The sequence below is a fragment of the Peromyscus californicus genome, unplaced genomic scaffold (assembly GCF_007827085.1).
Source record: "Peromyscus californicus insignis strain IS unplaced genomic scaffold, ASM782708v3 Scaffold_18__1_contigs__length_77618521, whole genome shotgun sequence".
Taxonomy (NCBI): Eukaryota; Metazoa; Chordata; class Mammalia; order Rodentia; family Cricetidae; genus Peromyscus; species Peromyscus californicus.
In genome coordinates this window covers 57968534-57986379 of record NW_026294480.1, presented here as the reverse complement: position 1 = coordinate 57986379, position 17846 = coordinate 57968534, and the positions used below count along the sequence as shown (strand labels likewise).

Below are 17846 nucleotides of genomic sequence, written 5' to 3'. Positions count from 1 at the left end.
CCATAGAACATGTGTGAGGCCCAAAATTCAATCCCCCATACTACAGACACCACACAACAACAACAACAACAACACCACAACCATAAAAGGCAAGCGTTCACATTCGATCACTGTTACATAGGGTGTGGGAAGTGTGTTATTGGAAAGAGGCCCTCTTTCAAAAGACAGAAACACCCACAGACCTTGCCTTGAACTACACACAGGTCAGATCTGCAATTTCACAGTTATTGCAGCCTTGCTCCCCTACGGACTTTCAGTTCTGTCAGAGAATGAATTTCTTCCCTAGCCACAGCAGGAAATGGCCACATAACATGAAACTGGAAACGAAAATGGGTCACATTGTGAAGCAGAAGGGCGGCTGCTCCTGAATGAGACCGCGTTAACCCCAAATGTGAGACACCAGACATGAGATAAATAATGGGATAAGCAAACGAGTTTTTTTTCTCATTTCCTATTTATCTCAAGTCTGCATAAGAAGAGAGAACGTGGCAGACACCGCTTCCTCCCCTCCCTTCTCCCTGGTCTCTGGAGAGCAGTTTCCTCTAGCCCCATGACCCTTGGCTGCTGGGGATTTTCAGGCTGGCTGACAATGCACAGCTGAAGACTCCAGGGAATCAAGGGGTACACAACTAATTATAGCCCAGGGGGAGGTGGCACTGTTCCTGAGGTGGCCAAGGTCAGAGAGCTGTGTGTCCCTTCCCACACACACACCAGTTTCTTCCAATCATCATCAGGAATGAATTAGACAGAAACATGATTATGCTTCCCCACACAGAGATTTAGTATTCTAGCCCAGGCTGGCTCCAAATTTGAGATCCTAAGTGTCTGGATTACAGGCATCCTCCACCAGGCTTGGCCTTTAGGCAGAAACACTGAGTTGAAAATAAAAGCTTTAGATGACTTAAAAATGTCAACAATGAGAGATTCTTACTTGAAGTAACATTTTAGGTACTCTCTTCCGCCAATTATCAAATAAGTGACATTACTTATAACCGCCCCCATCAGGACAGAAAATTGTTTATTTGCCATAAGTAAGCTGATGGACAAATTGCCTAAATAACCACCTTCTTTCTTGGAATTCTAGATGATGTCATGCCTGTGGAATTCATTGCTAAAATTCTCCCACCTCCACAGTCTATATATAACCAAGTTAGCACCTGCTTTGAGGGCAGGGATCTCAAGTCCCCCTCCCTACTGTGTGCCAAAGAGCTAAGGGCATTATGGGCAGGTAGGTTGAAGGCCATCTCTGAGACCCCGCCCTTCCCACTCCTGCCCTCCATGCCCACCTCCCAATTCCTGTTACTTATGAACTGAATGGACCAGTACAAATTACATAATCCTTATATTTTTCCATTTTTAAAATGCAGACAATTTGACAGAAAGACATCATATGAAAGCCCTGTGTGCTGGGGTCTAACAGATGGCAAGCGCTCCTGTAACCATGAACGCTATGCTGTGCAAGATGGCAGTCGCTGGCCATCAAGTACCAAGGAGCACCTGAAACCTGGCTGGACCGGGTGGGAAAGATGTGCGTTTGGACACACACTCTAACTTAAAGACTTGGCAGAGGGAAGAACAAACAATACCTTCTAAACAATCTTTTCTATTCATTATGTACAGAAATGAAAATGTTTTTGATACAGGACATATTACTAGAGAACTTCAGCTCCCTACAAAAACCACTGATATATGAATGTGGTGCCAGACCTGCTACTTACCCTGATCTGACCACTGCATATGACATCCGTGCATTGCAATGTCACCCTACATTCTATAAATAGGAACAATCATTATGTGTCATTTTAAAAATTATATAATAAACCTCTCACTGGAAAAGCAAAAGACAAGGAATAATGTCACCCGATTCTTTTTAGAATGTGGCTTTGAGAAAATTTAAGGTTCCATGTGTGGATCATATTAAAAAACAATTTTCTTTTTTGAAAGTGCAATAGTCAAACATTCCATTCTTCAACCAGAAGCTAGTAGTCTGAGGACCTGGTTAGTCACAGGGCCTCAGCACAAGAGGACTTTGGAAGACGGCCCACTGTCTGAGACACGAACGGGGCAACTAAGAGCTACGAGGCTTAATGGGCAGACAAAGATCACACTCGAGTGACTAGCACTGCAGAAGAGAAGGTGAGCTGCCGGTTCTGCATTCTCTCCTGTCCCTCATCATCCTGTGGGAACAACCTGCTCTGTGTCCTACCTCCTGTCTGTGCTGTGCACGAAACTTGAACACACTAAGTCCATTCTCTACCACTGAGTCACAGTCCAAGTCACCATCCTCTCTTCTCCTAGCAGCTTTCCAAGAAAAGTCCCCGAGGTCTTTGAGCCTTTGCAGAGTAGCATTTACAGAGCTCATGTTCTGGTTCACGGTCGGTTGCCAGTGACCTTCTTAATGCTTCTCCCTCCTCACCCAGTGCGAGCCTAACTTTCTGGCTGTGTCTAGCTGATTTGTGTATCAGCCTCTACACTGTTCAGCCATCTGGGAGGCAAGCTCATCCAAACACAAAGAGGCCTCTAACTCTGGGAAAGAACTGTTGAAGAATAATGAAATACACCAGGGGGTTTACTCATCAGAACTCTGCTGTGAAAAAGAGCACAGAGCATTGCAAGCGGTCGAGGCTCCTTGGGCCTGGCCACTCCATCCATGGCTCTGCTTTCTGCTTTACAGCATGCCCAAGGCTGACAGGGAATCCGTGCTCAGAAATTCTTGGTGGTGTTTAAAATCGCAGTCATGTCAGTACATATTTTTAGCAGCAGACCTCCAACGCCACCTCTGCCATTGAGCACTCCTGCCGGGGTAGGATAATGGCTATTTCAACTGAGTCACGGGGAAGGAGAAACATTCTTGAGAGATGACAATGTGAACACCAGAGCAGCTAAATGTGACTGAAAAACCACAAATACTGGCTCAAGTTAAGCACATAGCTCTGTGAAAAATCAAGCTGAATAAAGTCATAAGGTCACATAGTTGAAGATGAATTGGAAGTTATAATGAGAGAGATTTACAGTTGTATAGTTCCTTCTAATTTACAGGCGGTTGAATGCATGATCTCATGGGATGGTCACAGCCCTCCCTGCCCTTTTCTATGAGGATGAAGCCAACAGAACACCTTGCTGGGTCTATGACTAATAGGTGACACTTTGAAGCAGTATCCTTTGTCATCCAAGGCTCTTCCACAGTAGGCTTGTTTTTGTTTTTGTTTTTAAATACACTATGCTTGGTAGTACTGAGGAAATGGTGGCAGCCCAAGAGGAAAGTCCAGGGGAATTCACCGTTCTTCCTATTCCAGTGAATGCACTCTGTGTACCTCACATCCATGTCACTCCTGCCCTGCAGCAATTTCCACTCTTTTTTTCTAGGGCTACGAAGGCCGTGTGCCCTTAGGGATGGTAAAACTCTGTGATTGAGATTGTAGGCTCTGGAGGACTTAAGCTTATCTGGATTTAAATCTCTATTCCAGTAACTGGCCTGTTGCCCAGGGAAAAGTTTACATCTGTTCACATCTGCCTTGCCCTTACTGTTCTCATCCTTAAATTCTGATGGTAACCTCCAATCTCATGAGGTTCCTGAGAGTGTTGTAGTACACACACGCACACACTCACACACATGCACACACGCGTGCACATTCTGTTCTCCTCCCTCCATCCTTCTCATCTTTGGGTTGACAGTTTTTCTTTCTTATTAATGTCCTTCTCTATCTTAGTTATTCTATTATTTTGTGTGTATAAGGGTTTTGCCTGCGTGTATGTCTGTGCAACACATGCATGCCTGATGCCTTTGGAGTCTGGGACTGGAGATACAGATGGTTGTGAGCTGCCATGTGGGTGCTGTGAATCAAACCCAATTCCTCTGCAAGAGCAATGAGGCTCTCAACTGCTGAGCCATCTCTTCAGCCCCAATGTCCTTTTCTATATAAAATTTTATATAAATATAAGAGGCAAAATATTTGCAGATCACAGATCTGCTAATACGACTATATAAGGAATACTTTCAACCCAGGAATAACAACTTCATTTAAAACTAGGTAAAGGATATTTGTTTTCAGTACTGGGAACCCAGGACCACATGAATGCTAGGAAAGGACTCTATTTGAATGGACACTCCATGAAGGTGATGGGCTGCTGCTCAATAAGCACGTGAAAATGTGTTCAGCATCCCTAATGAGTGTGGACTTACAGATCAAAGCCACGGTGAAATACTCTACACCCACTGAGATGACCAATGATAAAAGAAGACAAAGGGGGTGTGAGAAGGTGGAGAAAAGTTGGAACCTTACATTTTGTGGGGGAGTGTGAAATGGTGTGGCCACTGTGGAAAACAGTTTGGTGAGCCACCAAAAAACTACATGGAGGATGACCATGTACACTAGCAATTTTATGTCCAGCTATATAACCCAAAGAAGAGAAAAGAGGTGTTTAAACAAAGACTTGTGTCTGGATGTGTGTACAACAGCACTAGTCACAACAGCTCGAAGGTGCAAACAACCCAAACGTCTACTAACAGATGAATCAGTAAACAAAGTATAGCCATATGGGGAAGTACTATGCAGTCACGAAAAGGGGTAAAATACTGATTCGTGCCCTAACATGCCACCATTAAAACTACATGGGTAAAGGAAACCAGGTACAGAAGACCACGTTATACCATCCCATTTATTCAAAATATCTCGAACAGTTAAGTTCATGGAGACAGAACGCAGACGAGCAGTTAGTAGGGTCTGGAGAACAAGGGCAAAGGGCCTGACTTGAGCAAGCTGAAGATATTCTGGAACTCGGTAGTGTTAATATTCTGATCCTGCCCCTTGGCGCCACCCTGCATGTGAAAGGAAAAACTCCCCCCACTTCTTCTCTCTCCTTTTCTGCTTCACTCCCACAAGGTATGCACTCCTCGACTCCCACCTCTTTCTCTGTCTCCCTCTTTCTGTCTCTCTACCTCTTTCTCTATTATAATAAACTCTCCATGTGGATGCATCATCTGGGTTATGTATCACTGGCCACCGCCACTGCCACTGCTGCCATGCCCGGCATGGCATGGCATGCATCTACCTGGCATGACTTGCATCTGCCCAGCCAGCATCTGCCCAGCATGTTTCCCTGAACACACAGGATACCCTCAGGATACCCTCGTAGGGGGGCTCCCCCTGCATAATAATAAACCATAACAGGTAGTGTTGATGATTGTATTAGATTGTGAATGTCCCAAAATGTCACTGAACTGTGCACTTTTAAATTGTTGGAGTAACAGGTTATATGCTATAAGTATCTCAAAACCACTGGCCAGTTCCACACAGCACACCATGAAAGGAGAGATCTGAGGTGGCAGCATGCACAGGGGAGCTGGAGTCTGCAGCAGAGAACCAGGGTGGGCAAGGTAGGAGCACTTCCCAGACCGAGACCCATGCCTCCCCAAAGATGCCCGACTTTTATGGTTTTATTTGTAAAATGTGAATTCCAAGAATGTGCTGAACTGTGGTGACTCCTGTCTCCAATCAGTAAACATGCATATGCTGTTCAGATGATTTCCTACTTTAGATGACCCAAACTAATTCCTATTCATCAGTGTAGACATTAGAGTTGACGGCACCCAGAGGATGGCATTCAAACAACAGACAAAACCAATTAAGAGGCGATTTCTTCCCATAACTTCTAAGGACAAAGCTTATGAGCTCGTGGGAGACTTGGTCTAATTCCATTTGCATGGCCAAGCCACACCATCTGCATTTCCAGTTATCTGGATAATTGGCCGTTGCACAGAGGAAGTCAGGGTGCATATTTCTTCTCCCCCCGTTTTCTCCCCACCCTGTCCTGGAGCTGACAGAAAGTTCAGTCTGACTTGGTCATCAATTGTACAAGGCTGAACCTGGCCTTATGAGGTCACAGACATGGCCTTGTCTTGCAGCTGAGCCTGTGCCCTGGGGGGGGGGGGGCAGCCCAAAGACCTCAAACTCTAGATGGCAGGAGTGGTGCTGGCCTCTTTATTGCTGGGCCCAACCTCAAGCCACCCATGGGGCTCTCAAGTGAATGGATGGCTCCTTCCCTGATCCAACAACAAAATAAACAGACGGCACCAAAGCAACCCAGGTCCCAAACGCAGCACACCTAGGAAGCTTTGTGGCATTCACAGGAATGGTTAACTCTCTGGGGACAATCAAGAGAGGAACGCTTTCTGAAGCACATTAGTGCCGCGGCTTCTGTCTCATATACAAACATTGGCACTTGGGATACAGAACTCAGAATACGTGTATGTAATGGCATATTAATGCATGCTTATTCCTGTGTGTCCCCTTCTATCCTTCAGTCTCCATCTCATCTCATTATACAACTGCTCTATGTGCCAACATACATTCTTCTGTTTATCTAGGGTCTTGAGTACTGCGTTGTTTGGGGAGCACATGCTTTTGATGTATGCTGTTTTCATCTATGGTGTTTGATGGAGAATCTCTCTTTCCTACTCTACCTATAAGAGACTTACGGGGCACAAGCATGAGAAAAACAGTATTTGTTTTAAATGTGAATGCTTCCTTGAAGTCTTTGAGGGCAAAAAGACCCTATTGCTAAAGGAACCACACAGAACATGGAAATATAGAACCTAGATCATAGAACATGGGAAAACCAAGCTGGTGTAGACCTAGAAGCTCCATTCCTACTGGCTTTCACATTGCTGGGAGGTGTTATGCACACTATTAGAAGAGAAAAGTAATCATTGATGTTATTCTGCCATGAACCCTGTGAGCTCCGATAATGTCTGGCCTGGCAAGACATACTGAGTGGTGAAATAAGGACATGAATATTGTGGGAGTAACCAACTTCTTTAGTAGATTTAAGGTCCGCTCCACAAGATGGAGCCTGCATTTGGCAACATTATTGGGCCAAGAACCTATGGCTAGATAGGTCCTAGGCCCTAGGCAAGAACCTGCTACAATTATTCTGCTAAATGGACATAGTACAAACCAACCTCTAGTGACCTATCAGACCCATGGATTAAAGCATCCTTCACCCTTCATCAGAGTCGCTTCTGTTTGTAGTAGGCGATGCTCAACACAGAGACCCACAGCTGACCAAGGCGCAGAGAATAAGAGAATGTTCAGCACTAAGTGAGACATGCATATGGCACCCCCACCTCCAAAGGCTCAGTGATCATTGTGGATGAGGAGACAGAGTCTAAGAGCCAGATGCAGTGGACGACTCCAAGGGAACCGGGTCTTCTGAGGAGAGCAGTGCATATGAACACACAGTGGTTGCCAGAGCATGCACAAGAGCCATGTAAGCTCAAGCCAGACAAAATTCCAGCATGGAGAGGGGAGTTGGGTACAACGTTCCACCCCTAGCTGAGGAGCTATCAGCAACTGTTAGCTGCTGGGAGAGGAAGGGTCAGTTTTCTCTAAAAATGTAGCCCAGTAGTCAACTACACTCCAGGGGAAGACCATACATTTCCTGATCATTTGGGCAGCACAAATTGGCCTTGATGGGAGAGAGGGGAAAAAAAGGACACAAGTTGGGTGGGAAGAGTGGGGTGAGGGAGGGTGAATATAATCAAATCATGTGTAAAATTCACAAACAATTATAAATATGTATATATATATATATATATATATATATATATATATATATATATATATATTTAAAAAAGTAGTAGTAGCGTGGACCACATGGCGGCCATTGCTGCTTGACAAAGTTCCAGCATGTTGACTTTGCAGATCCCAATTCTCCAGAACTCTTTTACTTTCATTTTTAATGATTCTCACTATGTGTTATGGGAGTTTTCTTACGCCTTTTCCTTTGGGAAATTTTGTGTGGGCTCTGAGGGATGAAAATGTATACAAAATGGCAGCCTCTTTAAACAACATAATTCTTTGGAACAAAATCCCCGCCACCTTGGAACCATATGGCGTGATAACTCTGCCTACACAAGTTAACACCAAGCTGCTAGAAAATGTAGAAAAGTTACATAGGCTTGATAAATAAGGGATATTTAATAATCAAGATTTATAAGCTCCTAAGGTCTACTCAGCTCCTCAGTAATCTTTGTCTAGCTTCGTCTTTGCTCACTTTAAGCTTTAGCTATTTGGATAAACTTATCTATATAAAAAAACTGCAATATTCTATAATGGAGTGTTTGGTTCCCTGAGAAAGTCCTTTTCCCAAGACTAGGCATTTCGACAAAAGTCCCCATTCCCTCAAAGGCTTGAAGAATGTTCCAGCACACTAAAAAGGGATACATTCTTATCTTTGACAAGAGGAATTTGTGGCTCTCCCTTAACACATGACTGGTGCCTATTAACTTGTCAAGGTCAATGCTAGCCTCCTCAATCCCTGATCTCAAGCTACACCCCAGCTCATATGCCCCCTTTCTCCCATTCAATCCTTTGCCATTATAGAGTATACAAGATGTGGCCTTTTTTCAATAAACAGGCAGGATTCATTCACAGAGTTAGTCTCTTCTATCCCCTCGCCAACTACATACCTCCTCTTTGGGACCTGAACCAGGCTGGAACTGGACTCAGGCAAATTAGGGTATAAATGTCAATGCTGCTGAACACACCCAGGATTAGTTTAATAAGAAAAGCCAATAAATCCAGCAGTGGTCTGTCATGTCTGTCCCTCTTTACATTGTTTTATACTTAAAAAAACAAGTGGATTAGCAGTGTTTTCTTGCTAATTTTCAACCACCGGAAATACATGCTCAAGTAAATCACTTCATTCCTTCAAGGAATCTAATTATGACATGCAAAACTAAAAAAACCAAGGCCAACTTTACAGCCTATTATAATATTTAGTTCCCTCCTAAACGATGAAGGCTCCATTATGCTCCGGTTTGATGGAAATGCAATGCATTTCAGTATTCGCCTACTTCTGAAGGAACGGCCTGCTGAGATTCAGCCCCACTTGAGTCTGCCCGGTTCGGGTCACGCTGCTGGAACCATGAACTGTTACCCCCGACAACTTACTTTATCATGAGGCTTCTGCCATCGACAGCCTCGCCATCCTTGATGTCATACTTGCTTGTCAGGGAAAGGGAAATCTCAGTCTTGGAGAGCTGATTGAGTGTGTTTTCCTTGTTAGGGTCATTGGGGTCGACTGCTCCTTCCCCTGTAAGGAAGCAAAACAAGAGGAAACAAAAATGTTATTTTTCCAGTTCGCTCCTGTAGGGACGGACGGCCTCACACTGTAAGATAAGGGTTTTGAGAACACAGGACAGGCTCAGGAATTAAATGGGAGATTTATAGACCCTATAAAGCCTGCATATCCTAGGACATCTGGAGTGGATTTTAAAGCACTGGATCAAAATGTTAATGTGGGGCATAAATATTCACAAAAGAACAAATTAAAAAAAAAAGAACTGTGAATAAAAGGAATCTTTTGATTTCAGTAAGGACTTTGCCATATTTGGAGAGGCTCATTTTCCATGTTTCCTTTCTTTGTGAAACAGATTGGTAAGTCCTTTTCATGGTCTCTAGGGCTTACCTTCAGCAAGAACAAAACGGTTTTATAATCCAAGATGCAAGACATTATAGAATTTTGGGGAGGGTGGGTTCTCGGGGTTGAACCTTGCACATGCTAAGCAGGTACTTTTCCATGGAGCAACACCCTAGCCCTGAGTGAGTTAGGGCGTTCTTATTGTGTAAGGAGAGACAAAGGAGAACACTGATTTTTCCTTTGCCATGGGGTATCAACTGTAGACAGTTTCTTGGTTATGGTTGGTGCCCTTGTCTACCCCTCCCCCCAAATCCCTTGGTGCTGGGACCCCATCTGGCTTGACCCTGTACAGGCCCTGTATGTATGTGGCCATAGTCTCTGCGAGTTCATGTGCATCAGTCCTGGTGTGTTTGGGGAAACCCTGTTTTCTTTGGAGCCAACCACCCCCGCTTAACAATCTTTCTGCTGCTTCTTCAGCACAGCTTCCCAAGCCTTGAGGGGAGGGGTGTGCTGAAGACATCCCACCTAGGACTGGGCCCTCCAGAGTCTCCTACTCTCTGAGTGATGTCCAGCTGTGGGTCTCTGTGTCAGTTCCCATCTACTGCAAGGAAATCATTTTCTCCAGTGGAGACTCACTGGGTATGTTAACCACACTTCAGGGTACAGGAGGAGTTGGCCAACACAAAATGAACTCAATAGTATGGTTTTGGACTTATTGTCTCATATTGCTTTGTTTGGGCTTTTTTTTTGGTCTGATTGGTCTCTTGCTTCTTTATTTCTGGTGTGTGTGTGTGTGTGTGTGTGTGTGTGTGTGTGTGTGTGTTGGGGGGGTTGTGTGTTTCTTTTTCTTTCTTTTTTTTAAAAAGAGCCATAAAGTTGGGTGGGTTAGGAGGAGAGGAGGATACAGAATCAAAGCAGAAGAGGAAAATATGATCAAAATCTACTGCATAGAAAAGCTTTTTCAGAGAGAGAGAGAGAGAGAGAGAGAGAAATGGTAGTTATTCTCCTTTAAATGAACAATCGAGGACTAGAATAAGCTCTCACCGAGAAAGGACTCCACTGTGGGCACCTCCCCCAGCGACTCCAGCAGCTCATTTAGCAGGTCACTTTTTTCGGTCACAATGGCATCCTGATGTTCCAGCAGGAGCTATACACAGACAGCAACAAACGCGCAGAGGCAGAAGTCAGTCCCCACCGACAAGTAGACTCACAGAGTTCCAGCTCTTGTTAGGTCCAAGGGCACGCAAAAAATGGGGTACTGACCACCAAAGTCTATGAAGCCAGAAGCAGACTTTATTCTAAAAGTCACCGTGGGGGAAGAGAGAATACCAGTTAACTGGGACCACAGTCAGAGTCTGAGATTCTGAAAACTGTGGCAAAGGGGGCAGGTATCAAGCCCCCTTTTATAGTAAGAAGCCAGCATTAGGCATGGGATGCATGCTAGGAGTCTCGTAGAAACAACTATTACACGTTAACTTTGGTCCATGGCAGTTGTCGGCTGTAGGGGGCAAGGGAGTTATTGTTAAAAGCTAACCCCTGGCTGCTGACAGAGGAGCTGCCTGGAAAGCAGAGAGTCATAGCTAGAAGCTAACTTTTAGTTGTTGACAGAGCTGAAGACTGTCAGCTCTCATTTCTTTAGGTTTACAATTTCATACTTCTATATTCCTGGACTTTTCACCCTAGTTTCTCAATATTTTTCACCCAATATTGCTCAGTATTTTTTCCAAAAAAGATTTTGGAAAATCTGGGTAGGACTGTTGGTGACCTCCCTCTACTGTAGGAGCCAGAGGTGAGGGAGGTTGTTGTGAGATTGTGTCTCCTCATGATGTCAGAAGCTACATCCATGAAGTCTCACCAACATGACTGTCTAAACCTGAGCTGAACAAGGACAACACCAACGAACATGCCAAAGTGGATGGGGAAAAGCCCATGAGACCTCAACCCTACACAACAACAACAAAAACTATAAGCAACTAAGGAGAGCAGAGAGCAGGGGAAATAGCCTTCCCCAGGGAAGAGCACACCGATTTGTTATCCACTATCCAAGGCCAGCCCTGAAATTGTATATACAAGTAACATTATACAGACCAAGTAGGTTATATTTAGGAACATATATGTATGTACATACATAAATTCAGTAACAGAGGAAGAGACCATGAATATGAAAGAGGGCAAGGAGGGGTATTTGGGGGGAGGTTGAAAGGAAGAAAGGGAGAAATGTTGTAATTATAAGCTCAAACATTTAAAATATGTGTAAAATGATTTCATTTTATTTTACTTTTTCATTTTTTTCAAGACAGGGTTTCTCTGTAGCTTTGGAGCCTGTCCTGGAACTCGCTCTGTAGACCAGGCTGACCTCGAACTCACAGAGATCCACCTGGCCCCACCTCCCAGGTGCTGGGATTAAAGGCGTGTGCTACCACTGCCTGGCAAATAATTTTATTTTTAATTGCATGTATTTGTGTGGGTTTGTACACATGAGTACAGTGTCTGCAGAAGCCAGATGAGAGTATGTGATATCTAGGAGCTAGAACTATAGACAGTTGTGAACTGCTGGATGTGGGGGAGCAGTACATGCTCTTAAGCCAAGGAGCCATCTCTCTAGCTCTGCCTAGATAGTAAACGTAATTCTGACAGTTATTAAAGTTGTAGACATAGGCACAGCTTTAACTTTGTCTCACAGGGAAATGCCAATGGCTCATTAAGAAACTGTAGCAAGGGCTGGAGATGTAGCTCACAGGTGAAGCCCTGGGGTTGATCCTAAGCACTGGGTGTGGTAGCTCAGACCTGTAATCACAGCACTGGGGATGAGGAGGCAGGGGAGTTAGAAAGGATCAGAAGTTCAAGATCATCCGAAGGTTTGAGGCCGGCCTAGGCAACACCAGACCGTATGAGAAAGAAAGAAAACCACTATCGTGGGAAAGGGGTACACAAAATTCTTTTCAGCACAATCTTGTTTTTTAATGCCTCACCGTTGAGTTTCCCACAGCCATTATGGCAAATGAGGAAAAGGATAAAGTGTGGCAGAAGTTTCTTACCAACCTCTGGCAGCAGCTGGAAAGGTATGTACATATCTACCTTCAGAGACAAATCATGCAGTACCAGATTATAGTGCTTCCCCCTGCCCCCCTCCACCCAGTCATCACTCACTTTTTTTTTTTTTTTTTTTGGAGACAGGGTCTCTCACAGACCCGGAACTCACCATGTGGCTAAGCTGGCAGACAGAGAGCCCAGGGGGTCTCCCTGTCTTCCCCTTTCCGGCCATGGGACTGCAAGGTGGCACTATCATGTCTAGCTTTTAAAAAAAAAACCATCTGTTTATTATGGGTATGAGTGCTTTTCCTGAATGTATGTATGTGCATCACTTGCATGCCTGGTACCCGAGGGATTCAGAAGAGGGCACTGAGGCATTTCCAGAGTGCTGGAAGCCACCACATGGGTGCTAGGAACCAGACCCCTGGCCTCTGCAAGAGCAGCAAGTGTGCTTAACCTCGGAGCCATTTCTTCAGCAATCCACACCCCGCTTTAAAACCCAACCAGAAACATGAGTTCTGAGGACTGAACTCAGGCCCCACTGAACTCTCTCTCAGCAACCCTCCCCCAAACCCCTTACTTTAGTTGGTCAGGAAACGTCAAGAATCTCTCAAGGCAAGGACAGCAGAAACCTGCGGATACCATGAAGCCTCAAACAGGAAATGCTGTTGCTCTTGAGGCCTCATCAGTAGCAGGGTGGGAGGTGAAGCCGGGAAGGACAGTAAATACATTTGTTTCTGTTTGCATTTCTAACTAAGTCGAAACAGTGTTTCTAGGCTACTGGCACCCCTGGGGACAGGAGACAGCCACTTAATCTTGAGCTTGTGAAATGGTGAATCATAACCAAAAGCTAGTCTTTTTTTTTTTTTAATTTTTATAATTGAGGTATAAGTCATCTAACATCAAACCCATTTTAAATACAACCATGCCTCTTTAGCCTGTTCAGCCATGAGCACTGTTAGGAATTTTCTTTCATTCCATGAATCTATAAGATTAATGGAGGGTTGTCTATTTATTTTTCAGACAGTTGTCTCTCTACGTAGCCTTGGCTGGCCTGGAACTCATTATGTAGACCAGGCTGGCCTTGAACTCACAATGAGTGATCCACCAACCTCTGTCTCCGAGTGCTGGGATTAAAGTTGTGTGCCACTGCACTCAGCCTGAACGGCTGTTTTATGCTGAATTTTCTCGACAGCTTCCAGACACTTGCTAATTGTGTAGGTGTCTTCTTCTTCCTCCTCCTCCTCCTCTTCTTCCTCCTCCTCCTCTTCTTTTTTAAAAATAGTATTTGTAGTGCTGGCTAGCCTGCTACTTGCTATGCAGTCCTTCTCAAACTCTCGGCAATTGTCCTGCCTCAGCTTCCCTAGTATCGGGGTGATGGGCATATATTACCATTCCAGGAGCTGAGTGGATTTTTAGTGGAGTAGCAGCCACAGACGCAGAGCTTTAAGACAAGGGAAAGAATGCATTCGACCTGTGTTCATTGTACTTATTTTCTTAAAGAGAGGGTCTCATGTGGTGCAGGCTGGCCTTGAACTCAGTGTGCAATCTCAGAAACTTCTGATCCCCCTGCCTCCGCTTCCCCGAGCACTGAGGTTACATAGCACTGCCACATTCCACTTACACAGTGTTGGAGCTCTGAGCGTTCAAGGAAAGTGTTACCATCGGAGCTGGGTCCCTAGCTCCAGCATATTTATTTTCTTCCAAGTTTCTGTTTATGACAAGGCATGCTAGTTTCTCATGATAGACATATTTAGTATTAAAGCCAAAGAATATGAATTGCCCTTTTAAAAGTGAGTGGATTCAAAAAAAGACACCGACAGAGACATAAAGACAGAAGGGTAGAATCTTGAAGTATGCTTTTTTTTTTTTTTTTTTTTTTTGCGGGGGAGTTAGAGAAGAAAATCCACTGGGTGGTGAATTTATGTTCTCATTCTCTTCGGAGACAGGCCAGCTGATTTGGCTGCTATCTCTGAGAAGGAGGATTTATTATACGTAGCCAGTATCTACCCTTTATCCTGTTAATTAGAGAATGCAGATCATCTTCTGAAAGAGTCTGTCTTAAGAGCTGATGCCGAAGTCCTGTTTTTCAGAGAGCCAGGACCAAGCAAGCAGCCATGGGCTTGGCAGGCCAGGCAGCTGATGGGTTGTGTCTGTCTCAGACGTCTCTGCACTCAGACAGCAGACAGGACGGACTCCGCCGTGACGCATTGTCCCATTACATCTGCTCCCAATCCAGCGCAAAGGAACTTCAAGCCAGTCACCAGCCCTGTTCCCAGGACTTTGTTCTGTTTCTAATTCTTTTTTTTTTTCCCCCCGAGACAAGGTTTCTCTATATAACAGTCCTGGCTGTTCTGGAACTCGCTTTGGAGACCAGGCTGGCCTCAAACTCACAGACATCTGCCTGCCTCTGTCTCCCGAGTAGCTGGGATTAAAGGTGTGCACCACTACCGCCCGGCCTTTTCCTTTAAAACCCAGCAATCTAAATGAGGACAGTAACATTCTCTCTCTGCCACCCGTGAGAAAGAACCTCACTCTCAAAAAGAATGTCTCACTACTTCTGTATTTGGACACTCCTTCCCGGAAGCATGTGACCAAGATGATTCATATTTATTCGAGATGGATAAAGTGCCATCAGAGATCAAGTGGGTCAGTACTGAAATGTGCGTGTTTTCTTGTTCACTAGAAAGTTACTTTTGGAAGCGATTCATTGCTGGACAGTTTTGTTATTGATCTAGGGGATCTACAGAAAGGAGGCTGACCAACTCACTTAATTGGTACGTATCGAGAACTTGTGGCAAATGTCAGTTTCCTGTTCTAACCTCGAAAGACCAAAGTCAAAGCTAGGCCCTTCTTTTCTCCAAACCCCCATTCAAGCTGTGGAAGTGCTTGATGAAGGCTGGACTTTCAAGCAGCTGGTTTGCCCCAAGTTCTGGTGGGGTGAGGTATTGGGGTATGGCTCTTGAATGATAGGTATTTGAGATGCATCCCCCAGTGATGAGTACAATCCAAAACTGGATTTATTCTTCACTGAAATATCTAGATCTCTAGAACTTTGGTGTGGATCTGAATCCCTTGGGATTATTAGGATGCAGATTTAGATCTGGGTGCTCTGGGATATATTTCTAAACCATCCTCAGGACCTGTTTTGACTACCAAAGTTTAAAATTGTTTGAGAAAAAGTTACCTCATTCAATTTAAGAATTCTAAAAACCTAATTCCAAGCCAAGCATGGTAGCTCACATCTGTAATCTTTCTACTTGGGAGCTACATAGTAACTTTTAGGTCTAAGCCTGGGCTACAGAATGAAGTACTGTCTTAAACCCCCACCTCCAACTCCACAAAAAAAAAAAAAAAGCCCAAACAAATAAATCAATAATATTCCAGGTGAAGTAGGTGAGGCCGTGGTACAGTGTGGCAGTGCGTGCTTGTGTGCATGCAGGAGGCTGAGGCAAGAGGATCTTGAATTTGAATCCAGTTAGAGCTCCCTAGCAATACTCTTGCCTTGAAAAAACCAAAACAACAAAAATTCCACAAAACAAAACTTAATTCCAATTGTGTTTAAAGGCAAAATAAGTTCCAATTATCGATATAACCTTCAGTGCCTGGCTTCTCTTTATAGCAAATGATGGTCAAGCCGCCCCAGGCTTCCTAATTCCTTCCTGGTGTCACTGTGGGGTGCTGATGGCTGATCGTGATGTTTGCGTGAGAACTAGACCCAGGCCTGCACCATGACACAGCACAGACTGAAATTCTGAGAAACCTGGTTTTAGAACGATGACGGGCCATCCTGCAGGAGGAGGGTCCTTATCTGCCTGCATAGCCTGGTTTCCACCTCTCTCTCCCCCGACACCCCCTCTCTGAGCAGCACATCACTTCCTGACCTTTTGGCTAAGATTAAGTGATGGATATCCAGGCACTAGAAGACAGAGAACAGTCTCTGTTTCCCAGAAAATGGCTGCAAAAGCTGAAAGCACTCCTGAAAGGGGCAGAAGCAGGTGGGTCTAGGCAGCACAGCTGTGGGAGGTGAGCAAAACTCGCGGCTTATGTGGGCCAGGGTTTAAACTGTGTCTGCACCATCCTGCATTGCAAAGGTTAACTGTCTGGCTTGGGAAGGGTTTTACTAATATCCAAGAGTCAGGGAGCAATTAAGGGAGGGGCTTATTGGGTCTAAAAATAGACACGCGAGCACAAGCTATTGCAAGTCTGGCTGGGACCAGGCATTTTCCAGTGAATGGATGTCTGATCACGACCTGGGGCCAAGACCCTCTCTTGACCCCACTTACTAAATGCGTATTGATGATTTCTTCAATTGAAATATAAATGACTGGCTTGCTGACGGTCACCAAGTCTGTGTATTTGTCCATATTAAACTTCTCTTCTGGCTCATGGACATCACATGCTTCTTGGAAATATTTCCTAAAAATAGGAGGAAAGAGGTGTAAGATAGAGCCAAATTTCTAAGTGGAATAGCATCACTAAAATAAGTTTTGAAACGATGGCTAGTGCACGCCCCTCCATCCCAACCTTGGGGCACTTGCTATAGCTTCTTCCAGGGTGACTCTTCATGGTGGTGCCCATCCAGGCTTCTGGATGCTGAACCTCAAACTGGTCCTCATATAGGATGAGAGAGAAGTGTGGGCCTTGGGGTCATGACCCAGTATAATCAGATCATGGGCAGGATTTCGTAACAATGTTATAACTTTAACAATGACCTCTGAAATGTCACTGACAATGGTAAGATGAAGAATTCCTTGGCGTTGGGGAGCTGGCCTAATGGGTGACTCATGAACACCGGAGTTTGCATCTCAAGCACCCACACAAAAAAGCTAGCTGTGGTAGCATGTGCCTGAGACTGTACTGTTGGGGAGGAAGGCAGTCAGGTGGATTCTGGGAGCTCATTAGCTAGCCAGTCTAGCCAAACAGATGAGCTCCAGGTTCAGTGAGCGGCCACATCTCAAAATTGAAGTAGAAGCTGACAGGGGAAGACGTCCAATGTCAACCTCTTTCTTCCAGGGGCATGCGCACATACATGTACATGACCTACTCTAATACATGCACACACTTAACACATATCACATGCAACTCTTTGTGGTGTATGTGTGCTGAAGACTGATCCCAGGACTTTTCACATGCTAAGTACATGCTTTCCCAACTAAGTTATATCCCCAGTCCAGTCCCAAGTAAAATCATTCCTCACTTGAGAATTAAGTTTTACAGAGACTATAATTGCAAAAACAATTTAGTCAATTGGTTACCTTAAATGACACAAGCTCCTGGGTCTACAACACCCTAACGTCCCTCTGAAGGTTCTGATACCAGTTTGACAAAAATGGCAGCTAAGCCTCCTCTTTCATACCAGATCTAAGCAGTGGTGCCTGGCCAACAGA

At 44.7% G+C, this 17846-nt stretch overlaps 1 protein-coding gene across 3 annotated transcripts in view; it reads right to left on the bottom strand.

Annotated features, from left to right (window-relative positions):
* The window catches only part of Iqgap2 (IQ motif containing GTPase activating protein 2), a 277678-nt gene that overhangs the window by 11761 nt on the left and 248071 nt on the right, over nucleotides 1-17846 (bottom strand). For all 3 annotated transcript variants that reach the window (XM_052743525.1, XM_052743527.1, XM_052743528.1), the window contains exons 28-30: nucleotides 16743-16875; nucleotides 10468-10570; nucleotides 8955-9096 (exon numbers count right to left, since the gene is read on the bottom strand). In XM_052743525.1, the coding sequence (XP_052599485.1) occupies nucleotides 8955-9096; nucleotides 10468-10570; nucleotides 16743-16875 (378 nt within the window). The remainder of the gene's footprint in view (nucleotides 1-8954; nucleotides 9097-10467; nucleotides 10571-16742; nucleotides 16876-17846) is intronic.